Source organism: Athalia rosae, chromosome 6 (assembly GCF_917208135.1).
Source record: "Athalia rosae chromosome 6, iyAthRosa1.1, whole genome shotgun sequence".
NCBI lineage: Eukaryota > Metazoa > Arthropoda > Insecta > Hymenoptera > Athaliidae > Athalia > Athalia rosae.
In genome coordinates, this window is record NC_064031.1 from 13638100 (window position 1) to 13659748 (window position 21649).

General features: G+C 34.4%; 2 protein-coding genes and 1 long non-coding RNA gene across 10 annotated transcripts; 1 reads left to right on the forward strand and 2 right to left on the reverse strand.

Annotated features, from left to right (window-relative positions):
* Window positions 1-10: 10 nt before the first annotated feature.
* LOC105687659 (synaptic functional regulator FMR1) lies at window positions 11-14429 on the reverse strand. Of its 8 annotated transcripts, none has more exons than XM_012403470.3 (15): window positions 14282-14427; window positions 13837-13889; window positions 12831-12981; window positions 12440-12603; window positions 11910-12093; window positions 11662-11732; window positions 10285-10356; window positions 8721-8868; window positions 8473-8610; window positions 6581-6619; window positions 4542-4685; window positions 4252-4459; window positions 3898-4119; window positions 3501-3599; window positions 11-2892 (listed from the first exon to the last, which is right to left on the reverse strand). In XM_012403470.3, exons 1-15 carry the CDS (start codon window positions 14330-14332, stop codon window positions 2705-2707), a joined length of 1932 nt encoding a protein of 643 aa, XP_012258893.2. In that variant the 5' UTR covers window positions 14333-14427; the 3' UTR covers window positions 11-2704. The 8 variants fall into 8 exon arrangements, with proteins under 8 accessions (XP_012258893.2, XP_012258901.2, XP_012258934.2 ...); XM_012403478.3 differs by having other exon boundaries at window positions 11910-12075; window positions 14282-14423; XM_012403511.3 differs by lacking the exon at window positions 3501-3599 and having other exon boundaries at window positions 14282-14429.
* Window positions 14430-14468: 39 nt separating this feature from the next.
* On the forward strand, window positions 14469-21388 carry LOC105687855 (WD repeat-containing protein 44). Its single transcript, XM_012403769.3, has 6 exons — window positions 14469-14666; window positions 15317-15485; window positions 16126-16773; window positions 16972-17109; window positions 17201-17491; window positions 17594-21388. The coding sequence occupies exons 1-6, from the start codon at window positions 14599-14601 to the stop codon at window positions 19322-19324; spliced, it is 3045 nt and encodes a 1014-aa protein (XP_012259192.1). The 5' UTR covers window positions 14469-14598; the 3' UTR covers window positions 19325-21388.
* Window positions 16767-17933, reverse strand: LOC125501352. Its single transcript, XR_007278910.1, has 4 exons — window positions 17799-17933; window positions 17592-17695; window positions 17286-17468; window positions 16767-17137 (listed from the first exon to the last, which is right to left on the reverse strand). It is a non-coding gene; the product is annotated as an uncharacterized LOC125501352 (long non-coding RNA).
* Window positions 21389-21649: the final 261 nt, after the last annotated feature.

A 21649-nucleotide genomic window follows, 5' to 3' on the forward strand; every position in this document is an offset into this window, starting at 1 on the left:
TGGCAACAAATTATGTACAGAAATGTTTTATTCTTAAATTATGCACAAATTGCAATCAATACAAATTTATCTGAAACAAGCAAGTTGGGGGATATCTCAGTTTTTCAAGATGTTCTGGCTACCGTAACGGCAGTCGGATATTATGGTAGCTCTTTCGTTCAGTTTTAATCTGCTGCATCAGATCGCCGTGCTTTCATTTACTTTTATTTTTATGTTTTTTTTCTTATTTATTTTTTTGCAAAATCCATGAGACACGTCCGATTAGTTGTTGTCATATCCGGAAGAAGTTGGACAACTGTTCTAAATTGATACTCAATTCGTAACGGCTGGCCATATCTGTATCATAGCTTAGTATAATAAAGCTAGCTTATCTGTTCAGACATCCACATTTTGACTAAGTAGTATTATAGTAATAAAAGTATGCGCTAAGTCTGCACTTCAGCTAGATATTATAAAACACGTATCATAATCATTTTTCCTTCTCCTTTCGCATGTCATACATAGATATTACCTAAGTATATGCTTACTTTCTGTGTTAAATCATGTGAAACAATGCAGAAACGAACTGTGTACCGAATTCTATTTGATATAATATGCTTATATGTATGTAGTAAAAATAAGAGACTAAATTATTACGTGTAAAGGGAAATAAAACCAACTTTTTTGTGCACACTGGTTTTTTTCTTCTTCTTTTTCATTTCTATTATTAATGTTATCATTCTTGTTTTTTTTTTGTAAACCGATCAAGCTGTTTCAGCATTCCTCAAGACATTATTCAGCACTCAGCGTTGAAACATAAAAATCTAGTATTGTTAAGTAACTATTCTGACAATTGTAAAACAAACAAAACATTCTTAGAAAAAAATAAACTGGATATCATTGGGAACAAAGCTGTATCGGAATAAATACATCGCTGTCACCCGTTGTTCAGAATAAAACAATAGTGGCCTGATTCGTTATAACTTCATTGATTGGAGCTAAATTGTGCGGACTTTCACATATGATGTCTAGAATAATTATTTCATTTATCCTCAAAATTTATTTCAGAATTGAAAAAACGATTTCAAGATATGGTAATAAAGTGAACTTGCAAGTAAATTGCTCCAGGCGACAGCATAATTTAGAATGGAATGAGGGCGGCTTTACTCGAATTAATAAACTCACAAAAAACTCGCAATTGTAACGATGAAATTTTCAAAATATTCATCCTTATTTTGTGGTCAGTTCAATAATTCTAAAGCCGTTCTCTATCCATAGGTGAGACCATCATCGTGTTTTTCGTGATGAAGACGATCTATCAATTGTCATGTCAATGTCAGCCGATATCTTCGAAACTCATACTTTCAATATAAAAAAAAAGAACCTGTATCTGCATGGTCATAAAATTATTTTCATTTGGCCATATTTCACGATATCTCACGTTTAAAACGGAAAGCACGATTTAAGTCTTCTTCTGAAATTTACCTCGAAGTCCTTTGAATTTTCACAAATACATTAGTTCATTTGCAGATAATAAAAAACAAGCATAGCGTAAGAGTAAAGCCAGATAAAAACTTTCAAACATGAATTTGAATATTTTATTGACTTTAATGAAACATTAAACTTTACTCTACCAAACTATGGTTTAATTGTATTAGAAATGGTAAAAAGTCAGGACATAATAATTAGGTCAAACACTTTACATTTACCTCCTGAAGTAATTTCAAAATTGAACGCAAAATAGAAGTGATTCATTCGCCATTTCTTTAAGAAGGATGGATAGTGAGATTATTTTATTTCAACGTGTGTTTGCCGATAATTCGTGACTTTAGGGTTTCCACGTTCCACTTACCTATTTTAATTATCAAGGATAATAGACAAGCAAGTAATTGAATTTTTAAAAGAGTAATACCTCACGTAACAATGTTCTGTTTAAAGAAAAGAAATTCACTTAATATAGACGATGATGAAATGATCTGTAGTGAACTCGAATTGAAAATATTTAATTGAGTTTGAAAATATTAAAGGTGCAGTGAGGTAACCACAAATGAAAAAGTTGTCTGTAATAATAGCAGTGAGAAAAACAAGTATATTATACCTTAATTATAAAACGGCAGTGCCGAATTTCATGTGGCACAATAAGTAACGAAGTATCGAATCAACGCATTATCAATTGTAATGTGAACTGGTAATGATAATTTTCGAATAAATATGTTACGCTATGGATGATTAATGATCAATTAGAAACTTCATAAGAAGCCAATTCTGATGGAACTGAAGAATTGGTAAATACGTGAGAGTACTACTGTATAGTACGTCCGTGTGGTATTTTGACATATCAAAATGAGGCACAGCTTCAAGATCATTAATTCTTCTTTGCATCTCTTCTCTTTCAACGATGAGAGTGCCCAGATAATAAATATGATAGTATTTTCCTTTCTGTGTCCCCTCCCGCCCCCCGACTCGTTTCCTTTTCCGTCAACTATCTTTAAACTAAACCATGCATGGATATTAATGAGTATCCGTAAATTCTCATAAGGATAATGACATTTCTTCTAAATAAGTCACCATATTGTTATCGGTAGCAAACAGTCTTAACAACGAGCATAGATTAATCACGTCGTCTTTCGTAATCATGTAGTCCTTTTGGGTGTATGAATCATGTAATGTACTGGTGTTGTTAGCTCTCTTCAGATACAAGCTGCTTCAAAATATTAAAGATAGCTTAGCCACTAGTACCATTAACCAGAGCCTCTTTTGGCTTATTGTTCGGAGCAATGCGCGGATGACGAGGTCGGGTTTCTCTGTGGCTTTTAGGCCCCTGGGAGTTTGAGTTAGATACAGTCACATCGTTAGCTGGAGTTCCCTCTTTACTTGTCAAAGTTGACTGATCACTTGGCCCAGCGTTGGTGCCTAAAGAATCATTCAATAAACTATTAATTTTCAACTTATCCATTACGGGGTTGCAAAATTTTTACTGATTTCATACAAAGTGGGCGTGAGGTATAAACGGTTCCAGATTTTAAACAACTTCTCCGAGTCATTCCTAGACACAGAAATAGTCTCCGAGGATTTTTCTAGGTTTCACCAGATTTTATGCTTTCAAGCGTTCAGTAAATGAGAGTATAGGATGATAATGTCAGTTTCATTTTGTTACTCTTGACAGGTAAATCTTACTAATCTCTGAATAAAAGTCATGGCATTATTTCGGTATCACGTTTGTCTAAATCAAGAGAGAAAATAATACTCTACATTCCAACTCAGTTTGTTATTCTATGGTAATATAAATAAAAACACTTTTATATTAGACACGCTGCAGTAACTCTACTACATCTACAATAGAGCGTGTTTATGGTAGTCCATTTCATACCAGTGGCCGTTTCATAGCATCTGAAATTTTCAACAGTTTCTACTGCATAGACAAAATAGAGAATACGATGATCTAACAGCTATAAAAAATTTTACATTACTGAATGTTATCTGAAAAGATCACGATGCAGATGACGCACAACAACTATTACCTTTATGATTATTTGCTGGAGTAGTGCTGCGCTGCCGAGAACGTCTTGGCTTCCTTCTTCTCATGCCTCTTGATCCTCCTTCCACACTTGATACTGATTCTATACACATACAAACCATTGTGACCATCTCCCTTTTTTCAAATTATTTTATGACATAAATTCGAAGATTTAGTGCTTTAGAAGAATCATTTAATTGATGATTTCGGAACAGTTAACAAGCATAAATCTAATGTGCATAAGTTAGTAGCGTGCGCCGTGTAACGAGAAGTATAATGATGATGTTAGATGGTCACAAGTGTTTGCCCCACAACCCATGCTCTTTGCAAAGTAGGTAATTTCACAATGCAATACAGTACAAGGACGTTGAATGATACGTTGGATATTTGTTATTTTTTACCTCTATCAATGCTTGAAACGTCTTGACTGTCTAAAACAGTATCTTCGTCATCAGTCATTCGGCGACGATCATCTCTACGATCTCGGCGTTGAGATGGAGGTCGTCCTTGTCTGCCACCTGTGTATCCTGAATTTCCCGATCCACCTTGACCTTGGTGTCCACCTCTCATAGACGAATCTCTCATACGATCTTCACTGCCATCTAAAGTATCACGACGAGATCCTATGAAAGTTAAAAATCACTTCAGCCAATGCAAATAATAGATGATGAAACTTGTACAGATTCAGATTATGTGAACAGATACGAATGAAGACAAATTGATATTGGTAATAAAACCTATTCTTAGTTCCTTACCAGCATTAGGTCTGGTCGGCGCTCTACCCCTACCGCGACCTCGGGATGGGCCACCTCTGTTAGGACGGCTACCTCCACTTTCCTCCGGCCCTGATCCCATACCTCGTCTCTGGGAAGTGAAGCTGGGCATTGGTCCGGTTGTTGAACCATGCATACTTCGTAGCTGCTGATCTATTTCTAGTTTTTGTTGTCGGAGTTGTTCTACTTCCTGCAATATGACCAATAAATTACAGAATAACAAGTTGTGGCAAAACTTTGCTCCTACTGTCTTTTTATCTATCAAAATGTACCTTTAGATGCGCCAAGTGATATTCTAGGAGGACCTTGGCATTTGCTATGCTTTCAACAGTGCCAACAAATACAAAAGGAACTTGTCCCTCTTCGCGAGGGATTGTAGGCTGGGGTTCGTTGTCACCCTCAATTTTAACCCGCACCTAAAACGTTACAAAACAAATCATAAATACATATATTGAAGAACAATATACAATTGCTTAGTAGAAAATAACCATTTTTATAGAACGACGATCTCAAGTAAACTTCATAATAATTTTAAACATAAGAGTTTTTAAAGCCAACAAACCCGACTATGATCTTATTCAATTTAACAACTCGTAATATCAATATAGAGACTTTGCACTAGAATTATATTAAACAAGAATCCGTTACGAATATTCAATTTTCAGTCAATACAAAGAATTCTGTCATTCACGTAAGGATTTGTCTATGTGGCCTGAAATATCATTCCCGCAATCTTAATGCCTATGATACAGTATGCATTGGAAAAATCCTAATTCATGTTGAATCTGACGTAAAATTTTAATAGAACAATAACTAATCCTCAAAAGGCAGAAATGTAGTTCTGATGACAAGTTTTCCAACACAATAATTACTTGGATTGAATTGTTGAACAATAATCAGGGTGAACTTACTGAGCGAACATTACCAAGAAGTAAAAGTAAATGTAAAATAAAAACTGTATTTACATGTTTCAATTGATGTTACTTTTTGTTAATTAATGGAATCGTTGTAATTGTTATTATCGTGTTTTTATAATGTGTCAGCATTTATTTAAAAGCGCATAAAACGAGCACAAAAAATGGATAATAAGCGACTATGTCAACAGTAATCCAGAGAAATGGTTTTATTCTGTTTATTTATTTTTTTTTTTTTGTAATCCATTATTATCTACTGGCAACATTTATCTGGATTACATTCAACACGTGAAGTGAGCCATTATTAATTGAAGATCAATTTAGGAAATATAATGCAATGTTCGTATTTAAATATTTTTTAATTCTCAATTATCACATCAAGATTGATACAATATTTAATGATTTTCCGCCAATTTCTGCCACCTAAGTTGGACAAGAGAGATATTCAAGCATATGTTGGACGCAATGAAACTAATAACATATCAGATGCTCACTGAACATCCAAGAAAGCTAAAAAATAAAGTTATTCATAAATTTTTGCTGTAACATACTCAAATTGTGTCAGTCTCACATATTGAATACTTACCAACGATCAGGAAATTTCTGGCTTTCGTATCATTGATGACCAAATAAAAGACCTTTAGTAAATAAACTAACATTTCTTATGTAGAGCCTATTAAGACATATCCTTACGTGAAAATATTAAAACGTGACGGATATCTTCCAGTTGAATGCCAATGTATGGAAAACAAAATCATAGTAAACTTGGACTTTTGATGTATAAAAATTCTGAAATTCACCAAGTGAAATCAGGTAATATACACGACATCAATATATCAATGGAAACGCTAATATAACCGCAGTATACTCAACATAAACCGCTCAGATTTGAGAAAATCGAATTTTATAGTAGGAAAAAAAAAGGATTTAGCGTTAAACGAGAAAATAGAATCCAAGCACTCGAAAAATTGACTTCATAACTAGAGACTTGATGAGAATTGAATATTACATGGTTTCCCATAGACGGTAATGACGACCAACTTTATATAGACACTGGATTAAATTACCATTAAAAAAATAGCAATCAAGAAATTGATGGTAAATGCAATGAAAGGATGTGATGAAAAATTGCTGTTATGTGTGATATATGAATCGCTTGAATCAACCTAAGTATCGAGAATCAATAGGCATTTGAGTGGATCGAATTTAAAGAAAAATGAATAGCTTCGACAGGGCTATAAATATATCATTTTTTTCGTATTCAATTTAAATAATAAAGCTGGCCCAAGTGGTTCATGTAACATTCACATATGATTTGTTCTGAAGGAGGTGGAAGCTTCAATTGGATGAGGTTGAGATGAGACAAAGACACAAACAGTGTAAGATAATATACTTACTCTATCAGTATGTACATTCCCACTCGAGCCAGATGTTATCTACCGAGAACAAACAATGCAAGTATATCACGCATAACATCTCCCTTTTTATCCATAATTTGTGCTCATATGACAATTTGGCTACATTCAAACATGTATACATATTTTTCCAAATAACTCGCAAATGAAAACGTTAATCTTTCATAATATAACAGAAAAATTAGGGTACTTTTTATCGCAAGAGATGTTTTGTACTGTTTCAGAGTTATGTGCCGCAATAATTTTTATGAAATAGTTTTGTCATTTGACCACAACATAGTACATGTATCTCGAACTGAGCAACATTTTGACAGATAATTGTTACTAGAATAATATGGTACACCAAGATGGGTTGTGGACTATTAACTGTTTAATATAATTTTTCAGCCAATTAATGCATACAATTCGCAACATTATCTGAAGTGCTTGAATATTTCAAGTGAGGCGCATTTACCGATGTTCGAAAATTGTTACGTTGATTTAAGTGGTTTTTTTTTGGTTGTGTAATTCAAAAGACACTCGAGCAATAAAAAGTATGCATCTGATTTAGTGTTATTCGAAATGACTATTTTGTGGAACAATATATTCGTAGTAATTTTGACTCGCTCAAATTATTACATTTTTTCCAGCATCTCTGTGATTACACTGTACAGGAGGTGAGTTACATTCATCATAATCATGTAGCTATAGCATAAAAAAGGCAAAGCTATATTTTAACATGGCTATCTCACGAGGAAAAAATCTAAAAGCCAGCAACTTCACAGTTTGCGTTAATGGAACAGTGTTCAATACAAAATGTGGCATCGCAAGTAAATACACTCTATAATGAATGAACGCTTGGTGGTGGTTTTTATCTCTTTAATCCTTTTAAAATATAAGACAGATACGAAACTTTTTCGTAAGCCGTAACCCATAGTACATATTATTTGTCACATGCAGAGAATTACTTCCTGTAATATTGGAAAAATTTCGATATCCAGATCTGAAAGATAATCCACTGTCTATACAATTTGAACTAAGGTATTCTTGAAGTAAAAACCCAAATATAGCAGGTCTTGCATCGATAGAATTGAAAAAAAAAATCGAAGTTATATTATCAAAAAATGTATGGAATATAGAGATTTATTGCTAGAGCGCTATCGCAACTTGATTTGTAGATTGGTTCTTGTCTTCTTGTTCCACTGCAACTTTTACTAATATCATAAATTGTTCATGTATCTCCAGTTCTTGGTTAACCCTACAATCGTTGAACTCAAATAGACCAAAAAAAGAAAACGTATAGACGAAGATGCAATTACTAATAATTATAATTAAATTAATTACATAAGGCATTTTATCTGAGATTAAAATGAAGTTCTACATTATTGTTAAATTCGGCCTCACTTACCTTCATTTGAACCATTCTTATTTCAAGATTAAACTATATATGTATAACAAAGTAATGGTTATTTGAAATAATATTAAGCAATAATTTTATCACACATGCTTGGAATTATTGATGAAGTAATCTCCACCTGTACTGTCAATCAGTGCCAAAATCAATGGCAGTTTGATCACTTACCTTTGAATTGAAACACATGATTTTCCAATTATGTATTATTCACAACCACTTACAACACGACTATGGAGTAATTTCTGCCTGAGGTAAATCAGATGCTGCAGAATTCTACAACTTTGCCTCATATTCAGCATCCACCGACTTTCCGATAACTTTTGTCAAAATGAATTCCATGCTTATGCCACATTTTAGTAGTAAAAAATTTGAAAAAATTTGGAAGACAAAGAAAAAAATTTCATCCTACTTTGCTTCTTAGCTAAAAATAATAGTACGTGCGAGTTATAAAATAACATATTGGGTGAAAAATTTTGCTTACCACACCACTTTTGTCAACGATTTCCTGTATGATACGACCGTTTTTTCCAATGACCTTTCCTACAAGAACACGTGGCACTTGTATAGATTCTTCGCTGTATTCCAACATAGAACGTGCCTTCTTTACAGCTTCATCTGTCTGTAAACAATGTTCCAATACAGTGACTATTGTAAAGTCCAAATAAAAAATATTTTTAGAAATTTCCTGTCAGAAATCATTAGAGTATGTGATCAGTGTAATATGCTCACCTCTCCATAAATTTTGAAGGTACAAGAGTTTTCCTCCAATTCTATGTTAGTTATTCCATCAACTTTTCTTGCCTGTTGTATATTGGCACCATGAGCACCAATAGCGAGTCCCATTAGATCTTCCCGTACGTTAAACTCATCCGTATATCTGAAAAAACAGACAGTACATTGAACATAAATAGGTCGGTCACAGTTGGAAGAAGAAATGAGCCACTGCTGGCTGGGTTATTTGAGCATTATGCAAATGAAAGACTGCTTCCTCTGTAAATTGGCTGAAATTTTTCTTCAGGGATGTAAGGATGGCACTTCAAATTCAACTTGTTGATTCACCATGGATATTGTTAATTTCTTGTTCATTGAATAACATTGGATAGAGCATATTATGAATACAAGGGTTACGGATATAAAAATTGGTCAATTCAATTCTGATATACAATTCAACAAGCACAAAAAGGCTACAACATACATAAATTGACATGCAGTTTTAGACTCCTGCAGGGAAGATAATATTCAATAGCATTAGATTTGTAAATCTCACAAGGATAAAATGGCATATCAAAAATAAAGTAATAATAATAATAGTAATATAATGATCTACCCTATTTCTACAGAAATTCGAGAATTTGACTATGTATAATAGGAATCACATCATACAACAGCTAATAAGTACCGAAGAAAAGTTGGGAGGATATTCCGTAGTAATATAGAGTATTAATAAATTTACACCATTCTTCACGGGTATGAGTACGCATTGAAGCCTTTGATAATTCAGAAGTTTATAAAATATTAATCCAGAAGGTCAGTAAAAGAAATAAGTAATACTTTTTCCAACAGAGCTTTTATGCACCACACATGTAATTGATGTCTATGTGATCATTGATCACTCATGAAAAAATAGAGATCGTCATCGGTTATTGGAATCACTTGTTCTATAATCATATTTAATTCGTCTAATGTTGGTATCACATGTAAATCCTAACACTATTGCTTTGGGTAAAATACATCACATAAATATAGTTTTAGTTCACACCAGTTATATGATGGGAGCAGCATTGAAAGTAAAGTGGGCATAAAACATGTATGTATCTAATAAGAAAAAGATGACAGGCAAAATATCTTTAAGGATACAACATTTTCTGTCTCAACTTCGCACAAGCTCATGACATATATCAGTGTTTCTCAAACATTGGCAGGTTTCTTTGATTTATGTTCTAAAAAATAATTCTTTGCCTGGAGAGTAGGAAAAAGAGAAAGACACCAGAATCAATTTATCGCAAAAGTACAACAACCATAAAAGAACCAGTGGCTGCTAAATATTTAAACACCAGGCAATGTTCATTCAATTATGTAGGAAATGAATAGCATCTAATTAAAAATGAAAATATTGTTTGGGTATGTGCGTATATGTTAAAGCGTACGAATGTAATAACTGATCTACACGTCGTTGCATGCACATCAATAAGATAATAATGTAACGTCTTTTTCTTTGAAATATTGAATGCAATGATTCAACATTTTACACAATAATCTAACTTATGTCTAAGCCACGCCATTGTGATCTCACCTTGAATTTGTTCTCACTCCTGCCTCAAAGTTTGAGACACGCTGATATATAAAGTTTGAAGATCTAAATTTGCTGAAATGAGAAAGAAACCCTGATGTAACTCAATGGAAATAATGAATAAAGATGACCCTATTTTTAAATTTTTATCATACTGTTTCTTCAGGTCAGAAATATATCAAGTGAAATTACTTCAGGTAAGAAATATATGAAGTGCTTATCGACTAGCAGACTGCTGACAAGATAATAAAAGTGATGTGTGTTGAAGTACATGTGGGGTGAAAGGAGAGTTCAAAATTATTATCAGAAAGTACGATCTGCAAGCTATATAAGTGACACTGAAGTTGATAATATACAGTGAGTAATTTATGACTTCCATGCCATAGGCTACTGTGCATGCTACTCCCAAAATGTAATCAGTTTCATGGTTAAAAGATATTCGTTTTAGATTTCTAGGTGGGGATAGTTGAACCTGCAATAACTTAAGACGGGTACGAGTTCAACAAAAGTTCCATTGAAAAATAACTCTCATATGTATAACTAGGTATCTATGAAATCGATGAAACCTATATAGATTTCATATCTTAGAGTGTATACCTAACAATGCTGCAAATGGTAATGATGACTAATTCCTTTCAAAGAATAGACGTCTCTATTAGACGAAAACGATGAGGATGCTTTCGAGTACAACTACATGGGTGGTTATGCGAATGAAAAATTTTGGCGTATTTACAATGAACCTAAATTAACTTCGCAGCTTGAATATCTCTCTTCTACGCTTAGCTGAGAGAGTGAGGCATGAGCTATCGCTCACTTTATGTCTAATATCGGCGCGTACATTGTGACTGTCAAAAATGGCGCAACTTTTGACTATGAGTTAGTAATGAAAGTGTTATGGTATCTCTTAATTCAGTAAATATCATAAGGAGCAGTTATAAGTTATTCGGAAAATAAACTGTCATTGGCTTCCTCAATTTTACATAGATTGTATGAAACCTGGCAAAATTAGGTAATAAATTTGTAGTTACAATAATTAGATATATTAATGAATTTTATTCCTAGTAAAATCTGTGTTTGATAGTTATTTCGTGAATAACAACGCTGATAAAAATTGATATCTTCGTAAATTCACTCTGTGATTATTTGAAAACAGAAAAAGTGAGAATATTCTACGCAACACCAAGTATCATAAAATTCTCATAAATTATTAGCAAGATTATTTCAAATTTTGAGTAAAAGTTATCAACACTTCATCCCAAGTGCAAGCAACTGACAGGATTGTAGGAAGGAACAGTGCATGGAAAGGGTGAGTAAAGAATTGGATTGTGGCATACTGTTAAGAGGATTTGTTGAAATAAATAATTTTATGCCATTACTCACCCCCCACTGGTTTGCAATTTGGTAGATTCCAACTGGCGTGCTGCCTCTTCTGTTCTTTTCAACAACAAAACCTACAAAACAATCACAAGAGTATGATTTAGTAAATACATACATTTTGATGATCCAAGATCAAAATAAAGAAAAATTCTCGCACGAATTTTCAGCCTGAGCATTCCTTATTCGAATCTTATTCAAGGGCTCCAAATAGGTGGTTCTAAATTCAATGTAACCTAATGGGCAACACTCACCTTCTGTGATAAATTGCGGAAGTGCATCTCCTGTAGCATGGCACTATGGTGGCGAGTATTTTCACTACGGGAGATGGCCAGCAATACTCCCCTATCAGGCACGTATCGGCACACAGCAGCTTCTATCGCCTTTTGAAATTCCTTATGTGCATTATCCATTTTTGCACTGCGATGCAAAGAAAAACTGATTACGGTCAACTTACAACTTCCCACTTTATTGAGTCAGTTAATATATAAATTAAACAAGGTGCTTCAGTATGGTGAGAATGATTGCGAGTCATTGCACTTATTACGCATAAATCTGCATGGTCTAAAAAAGTATGTCCATTTTTAGCGACATCTCTCAAGTTCACTTGTCAAAACTTTTATGTTCACTTTACTACATCATGTGATGCAATGTTATTGAACCATTAATTAGAAATTATTGGAGTGAAATTGATGCATCATATTTTGCTTTGAGTTCTTGTAATATTGATAGACATTCATATCAGGAAAAAATTTTGATGAATATATAAAATATAAAGACTCACTAATCCCGCAGGTCTTCAGGTACTTCAATTTCAATTTTGTGAAAAGTGGTCTTGTCAATTGGTGGATTGGGATTTTTCGGCCTAAGTCGTTCACTGTTGACAATTTCTGTGTATGTGTTTTCCCATCCTAAGTACTCCACAACTTGAAACCCTCCCTTCATCATCTAAAAATTTCACCAATGATGTTAGGTTTAACACTTAATATTTTGTCAAGCTTTCCCAACTACTCATTTATTACACTGAATGTAATTTCTAATGAGCCACAAAAAAGGTAATTATTTTTTAAGAGTTGTTGATGACTCTTGAAAATGAAACTCAATGAAATATATTTTGGATTTAAAATAAGAAGTATTGTGAATTAATAATGTACCAAAATTGCATAAATACAGACCTGTATGATGGCTTTCCACCACCCACACGCCTCTTGGTCATTGGCCCTAGAAAAAACCTCAATTTCTTGATGTTCCACAAATTCTGGCTTCGGGCCATCTTTAGGAGGTAGACGTACTTGAGCAAAAGGGAACTTTGATTCTGGTTGCCAGCTGTAACAAATAATTAAATGCTAGAAGAGTGAATTGAGAAAAATGAAAGCATTCAACGTTCATGATGATACAATCGAAAATATTGTCGACATTCAGGTTGTCGAATTCTACAATATTCTTGTTTTATGAGTCGAAGCCAAATAGACAAGTACACTAAATGGACTTGACAGAGACAATAAAACATAATTCTGTTTTATGTAATAATCAGACTAACCTACAAATATCTTATAGCTAAACCCTGACTGATGCGAAATTTTGATTAGTAGAAGTAGAGTACATGATGGTTGAAGCAGTAGTAAGAAGTTTTTGTTGATGCCTGATACTAGATTCCAGGAGTAATTTAAAGGCATTTTCTATTTGTATTTAGCAGCATGATTTGGCAGATTCCCTGTTTATGATTGAGTATATTGGAAAAAATAAAAATCTCAAATTGAATAGTTAAAAGTATAAGTTACAATGTTGATAAGACTATCTCTTTCAGTATCGTTCTTCATAAACACTAATAAGTTGGCAAGATGTCTTTTAGTTTGTGAATCAAAGCTTGTGTTACAAGAGAATGAATAATATGATAAGTTTATCGGGTTTGCTTATAGCATTTGTGATTGTTATAGACAAAGCAAATAAGATTCTATGCCATTCTTAAAGAACCTCACGACTGGCTGAATAATCGAACTAAGATCGGCGCACATATTCTGGAAACGGAGCAATAGAGACAAAGATTTCCCTGAATCATTGAATAGTTTATCCTCATACTTAAGAACAACTGAAAAATTTGCAGTCTTGAAAATGTCTAGGTGTAAGCTAGAATATCAAAGGATGAAGATGGCTGGTAAAAATAAAAGAAATTGAACTTACTCATTTTCAAAGGCTACCAGAACCTCATCGTCAAAGACATCAGTGACAAAGGCCTGGAATAAAGAAAAAAAGGATTCATTGGTAGTCAGGTATACTGAAGTGGTGGTTTCGTCATAAAAATTTGCATCTGGTTCGAGCCCGGTCTGCGCTCTTGAGAAATATAATTAGATTGACAGAATAGCTGTTGAAGTAAATGTATAATATTGACGCTTTAGCTGTTAACATGGTAATTTGGAGTGATAAAACACATGCGAAAATCACGCCCTGTCAAATGAGACATGGCGTCGTAGGAAGCCGCGTTACCTCGACGATATTTAAACCTCGCATTTTCGCAAAGTACAAGCGTCTGAATCATGAAATTATCACCATAACATGCTCCGGTGTTCGGAGCACTGATATACGTCACATAATCGGTATATTTGCTTATACTTTTCACAGAACAAACCTTATAATATGCTCCGTTTTCGCCGCATACTTCGACTGCGAGATCCTCCATCTTGCTTTTGTGTGACGGACTTTCGGAGCAGGCATGGTGGAAGTAGCCATGGGTTTGAGACTACGTTATAATCGACCAATAAAAAACTAACGAATCAAAATTGCGGATTTCCATTGGTCTACATGACGACAATATTCGACTGTCATGGGTCCATGAGTAAGTGAAGCATTTGTGTGGAAGGCAAGAGCAAGAGAAGCGAGAGCAATGAAACAGAAGTGTTAATTACTCTCCAATGGTTACCTATAGCACTGTCGAATCGAATAAAGATGTCTGGAAGTAGTGATTCTGAGGAGTTTTTCGACGCAGAGGATGACACTTCGCATCGCAGTTCACGGTAATTTATAAACTCATGATAATACCTACGATTATTCAACTGATGTGTGGCAAGGGGGTGGGGCGACATTCTGTCAAACACCTTTACCTAAATATTTATCCCACCAGCATTCGAACTATTCAGGGACAGTATTATGCGATTGATAATTACTCCTTTTTTTCATGTCACGTTACGTGTTATGAAACATGTAATGCCTAGGCTGACTCCCTTTTTTTAATCATTTTGACTCTTCTTACAACACATTATTGTTTTTCCTTTTCTACCATCATCATGGATGTACCCATGTAAATTCCATTGCCCAGCATTCCATTTATTACGTTAAACTCCGCGAACTTCTGATTGTTATACAATTCTCAGTTAAAACTCAGACAATCATCATTGGCAAACTTCTCTTGACCCGTAGGCTAGCTTTCAATATCTTGCGGAGAACAAACTCAAATGGACAATCAAATGGAATTGTAATGATAACTGTTGTAAATGATCAAATTTAGGTACATCAAACATAGTAGTTGAGGTATATTAAATATAATAGTTGAGATAATCAACTTTTAGTGACTATCCATTCACATTACTGTCAAACCATTGTGTATGAAATGTTTCAACTTCTGTTCTAAATATCTATGTTAAAGATATCGATACTATGATTTTAGGAAATCTCGATCCCGGGATACAACAGCGACTGATTTACAGTCAGCAAGTATATCCAATGGCAACAAACAGCTAATCGACGACGTCTTTGTCAAACCTGCAGACCCTAAGCCGATAGAAGAACCCAAAAATGGTGCTGAAACTGAACAGAAACAAAAGTTGCACAAACCAGTAAGTATGCACTTTTCATTGATATCAAACTCATTATCTGAGAACATGATTATCAAACTTTGAAACTTGTCGGATGAACATTCCTTTGACTTAACTGCGGTGGTGTACTGGTCAACTTTCCTTACCACTAATCCTGATCATAAAATTGCAAATACGCACTATCCAATTCAAACACAGGTAATTATTATAATTGGTCAATTCTTTATCGAAGCTCAGAATTATTGAGGTTGAAAACATAACAACATTAGTGTCATTAGCTCTGTTGCACATTTTAAATATTTGGAAGTAACTGAAGATTAGATTTTGGGGTAGGAAAGTATCCTAAACAATTGATTTTCCCTGAAGTGCGCTAAATAATTATTGTGATCACCTGTTTTATCTCCCATCTGAAGTACTTTAAATTTTTTACTAATGTTTTATGGATTTTTATCTTGACTTGATATGTTATCACTTTTGTTGTTGGTATGTAATGCACTTACATTCCATTATGAATAGCTAGGTTATTTATGATTGAGTTTGTTAATAATAAATTCAGCAACGGTTGCAATGAGCTAGGGATATAGTTTGATTTAAAACGTGAAAAAATAAAAGATGGCTAATTACGGTTGTAATAAGAATTAAATTTGTTTGTTTTCAATAGGAGGAGGACTGGAAAGGTAGTGGCGTCGACAAAATTATTGGCAGGCGACGATTTCGCGAACTAAGGCAGCGTATGCAAACTGAGGATGACGATATTCCAATAAACAATTCACCTCCTGATAGCCAAACCTCTTCAATAGAAGGAGTTTATCCTGCACCTTCCAAAGTCTCTCATCCGTTCAGAATAATAGAACACGATACCCTTAGTTTACAAAGTATGACTTCATTGGGGCGTGTCGGTCGAATTTTGAGTGGCGTGTCAGACAATTCTTCTGGAGTAGTTTCCCTTAATTTACCACAATATCCCATTGCTTCAACCGCCCAGGAGCCACAAATTCCCCCAGTCGTTAGCATTCCGAGTAAAGAGGATGATACTGCCTCTGGTAAGGTATCCCAATCCTCTAGTATTCTAACTTTATCGGGAGACAACCTTAACGATAACGAGTCCTCTATCAACATTAGGCCAGATTATTCTCCATCCTCACAAGGTAATATGCCTGTCATGTTCCAAGAACCTGATGTTATTGCCAGTACCAAGAATAATGGGAAACCTATCGAGAGCTTACAGGATTTGCCCCCTCCTTCAATGCCTGTTGCACCACCACGACGCAAAAAGAAATCAAAACCTCAGACACCTACAGATCTTACTGTAAGATATTGTAATCTTTCTCGTATCTTTTAGTGAATTGAAGATTTTTCATGTCATTAAATGTTATTTTTTGATGCAATATATCATATTCTAAACGATTCTACACATTGATAGTTGATAAAGTAATTTCAACTCACAGGGTTCCAGTTCACTACACAGATGTTTATTCCCAACTTGATTAATCTCATTTGATTTTAGCCACCCGTTATTGAAGAACTCATTCCTGCCTCACCACTGCCTAGCCCAGCGTCTACCATAGAGTCCATTACCAGAGAATTTGAGCACTCTCTCGATATTCGTTCAGCTATCAAAGGACAATATGTTGTCAAACCTCAGGTATGTGTGCAGTCAATTGAGATTTTACCTAGATTCAGTATATGATTCTGTTATTAAACACAACTTAAATTCACGACATTAACATTTTCAGGACGAAGATAAGTCAAAGGCTGAAGGCCCATCTGCTGAGGAATTAGCAAGAGTGGAACGAATGAAGGCTGAAATAATGAGCATACGTTCTAGCGAGATGTCAAATAGTCCACTTGGGTCTGTGTCGAGTAATAGTATAGGACGTAGTTCACTGGGTCCACATCGGCTAACTGGTTTTCTTGCGCAAGGTTCAAGAGAAAGACGTAGATCTGCCGGTGATCAAGATATGATAAAACAGCTGAACATGGTTGTCCGAACAAGAACTGACTCTGGAAAACGTCTCACGGATATGGTAAGGTTCTCAGCTTTTTGTAAAGTTGAAAAAAGAATTCTACATAACTCACAAGTTAGTTAAAAATTGTCATAACCAATAGGAATTGATCTCAACTTACAGGAAATTCTGGAACAGGTATCTGTGTTGAACTTGGACACTGGAGAGAGGGTTCCACTGAGCATTGCTGAAGACAAGTTGCCACAATGTATGGATCCGTTATCTCTGCAAATAATGAGAATAACATCGGAGTACATCAGCAGTGTAAACTCAGAAAAAGAAAAAGAGAGCGATGAAGAAAGTGTTGATAGCAAGATGTCTAGCATACCTCCTGATGAAGATGTGGCAGTGGGACGAGTACGAAAGAAAACCCAGAAGCTCAAACGTTTTTTCGGATCTACTGTAAAAAAGACAATGGATAAAGCAAAGTCTATAGCTCAAGAAGTATCACATGCAAGACATAAAGAAGATATTATGGATATAGTTGATGACGTTTACCCTGGAGAACAACAATACATCAAATTGAAAGCTTCGAATAGTCATAAAGGTCCGTACGAATTCGACAATATACAACATGTTCAAGACCTAAGCGGAGAACACGTTGGTCCAGTTTGGTGCATGAAATTTTCTGCTTGCGGACGATTGCTCGCTACGGCAGGTCAGGATCGGGTATTGAGAATATGGGTACTCAGAGACGCCTTTGCTTATTTCCAAGACATGCGGACTAAGTATAATGCTGAAAAGGTTAGTCCAACTCCATCACAAGAATCGCTAGTTTCTCAGCAGTCTGTGGATGATCCAAATGTCATGGCTAGTATGAATAGCGATTCTGATAGCGCCAAGACCCCGTTCATGCCAAAACCCTTCTGCACATACACAGGCCACACCTCAGATCTCCTTGACGTATCGTGGTCTAAGAATTACTTCGTCTTGTCGTCGTCAATGGATAAAACTGTGCGACTCTGGCACATATCAAGAAAGGAATGTTTATGCTGTTTTCAACACATTGATTTTGTTACCGCTATAGTATTCCACCCTAGAGATGATAGATATTTTCTCTCAGGATCATTAGACGGTAAACTTCGCCTTTGGAATATTCCTGACAAAAAAGTTGCAGTTTGGAACGAGGTTGATGGCCAAACAAAATTAATAACTGCAGCAAATTTCTGTCAGAATGGAAAGTTTGCCGTAGTTGGGTCCTATGACGGCAGGTGCATATTCTACAACACAGAGCAATTGAAATATCATACACAAATTCACGTGCGTTCAACTAGAGGGAAAAATTCAACTGGTAGAAAAATCAGCGGCATTGAACCAATGCCTGGTGAAGATACCATTTTGGTAACTTCAAACGACAGTCGTATTCGACTGTATGATTTGAGGGATTTAAATCTTTCCTGCAAATACAAGGGGTATGTAAATGTTAGTAGTCAGATAAAAGCAAGTTTCAGTCCCGATGGGCAATACATCGTGAGCGGATCTGAGAACCAGTGCATTTATATATGGAAGACGCATCACGATTACTCTAAATTTTCAAGCGTCAGGCGCGATCGAAATGACTTTTGGGAGGGAATAAAGGCACACAATGCGGTTGTAACGTGTGCCGTATTCGCGCCAAATCCAGATATCATTATAAAACAAATTGAAACTCGCGAGCAGTGGGAAGGAGGAATAGATTCAAAGAGCGTGATCGATGGACCAAGTGCAACGACCGTAGACCCTGTTGTAGAACAAAGAACGAAGGGATGTGGCGGTCACGTTTTAGTTAGCGCAGATTTTAACGGATACATCAAAGTGTTCCTGAATAAAACTAAACCAAAGCACAGTTCGCTGCCAGCTTCTGCGTTAGCATAACCGAAAATTTCACCCAACAAATTCCAAGCTACTCTAATTGTTGCTTTTCATCTTTTATAGCAGTCAGTAATTAGCTTTGTTATAATTTATTTAAAAAAATGCAGTCAGTTGTTACCCAGTTCAATGTTAAAGCATCTTTCTTGGTTACCAAAAATGAATTCTGTTTTACCAATAACTTGAGATGCGTGGAAAGATCTTGCTAATACGGTAACAAGTCGATTTTCTCATATCCTAGTCTAGAATGATCATGAAATAAGAATTTGGTTCGACTGACACAAGCGCACAGTAATAGACGGTGGATTTTGTTTAATTTTTTTTTTTTTTTGTTCTCTTTTAATCAACAAATGGTACGCACTCGTTAATGAATTGCTTTTATAGGATGATTTTTGTATGGTTATTTAAATCACTGAAACATTTATAAAACACTGCATTGGTACCTATGTAAAAATGACGCTACGTATTTTTAAAACATGTATACTCCTAATTTGCATAGACTCGAATTTTTTTTACCCTTAAAATTTATAGCTATAAATTTTTGAACATTAATTATTTTGAATTTACAGAGGTTGGGCAATGAAGTGATAAGATTTTATTTTCGTACAAACTTTTGTACGAAAATGCACCATACTGTTTAGCACCAAATCGCATTAATTGCAGTGGTGGTCGTTCCGTGCCATATATATACACCTAAGTAAATGTAATGAGCAGGCTTTTTAATATTTTTTTAACAAACGATATATCCTGCTTAAATATAATTTACCGCAAATCTGTATAATCGTTTTGCATATTAGATTATTAGAGAAATATATAATTAATTTATAGTCATTGTCGACGAGCTCTATCATCTTGCCTCATAATTTTACTGTACATGTATGAGAGATGCGAATTGTAATATATACCTATACGGGGAAAAAATAAATAAAAGAATTAGCTTTCCGTTGCTTTTTATTGGTCCACAAAGCACTCAAGTTGCAGGTATGGATTTCTGTGAGAATAATATATTTTTAATATAAACACACACAGGAACACATAAACATCAAACTGTAAAATTTAGTAGTGTGTTCTCATTCATTAGTTAGAAAAATAAAAACCAAATAAGCATGTGTGTTGTCTGTGTTGAAGAATGTCACGAATGCAATGTATAAAATTAAAAAAAAAAAATAATAAAACAGTGTAGTCAATACCTATCTATGATATTATATGGATATGAAAAATGTAAGGTTTGAAAAAAATTTTTAATCGTGGATGTATATTGTAGAAAAAAAAATTAACACCAATTCGAAGCTATTGTTAAATAACTTGAACGAGTTGAAGCGTAGGGTACAGCTATAAGGCAGTCAAAATATTGAAAAATTACGTTACACTTGTTATTTTGACGTTTATGCGAAACACTGATTGAAAATAATATATTTATATTCTTAGAGATGAAAATAAATCTATAGATCATCGGGAGGGAACAAGATCGATCAGATTAATTGTTCAAACAAATCTTCAATTCCATACAGTATATCAACCGTGTTAATTTTAATACTATATAGAGAATTTCCTCATACATCTTATTGTATCTAGATGATTTACAAACTCACTAATATGATATTTAAAGCTGTGCCTTTGAAATGTATTAAACAATAGGTAGATATATTTAGCGTGACAATACACGTGTGGCAAGATATTTTATTTAAGGCGAATGTGAAATTATTGTCAACGTAAAGTTCATTTGCAATCATAGAAATATCATTCAAGTGCAGTACAACTAGCAAAAGGAACAAAAAAATGAATTGAAAATAAGTTAAGAGCCATTGTAATGTCGTAGATTCAATAACAAAATTTTTTCTTTTCAGATTATGGTAGACGTATAAGTATAAAAGTTTATGTATAATTGTAAATATTCGAAACAACTAATGAGAAATTATGCAATTGTTCCACATAAAATTAGTGCGTATATGATACATACCTATACAGTCAAAGTAAAAATGTATTGACAAAAAAAAACAACGAAAAAATGAAAAAAAAATCATGCTTGAATCAGCACAAATGCATATAATAAATGAAAATTTCTTACCACTCCGGCTCTTTCTACACTATTTTGACCGACAGTATATTTGTATATCCTTTGACGATGACCGACTTGCGGAAAATATTACATCTTTCACTTTGCCCACCTGGTTCACAGGTTTTGACGATGTTTGTGATTATTATTATCATTGTTATTAGGTACTATTATTATTTATGTTTTCCTCCTTTTTGTGAAGGATAGCTCGGTAAGTGGGTATGATACTTTAGTCTAATTTGTCGTATAAGTTATGCATTTAGCCCAATTAGAAA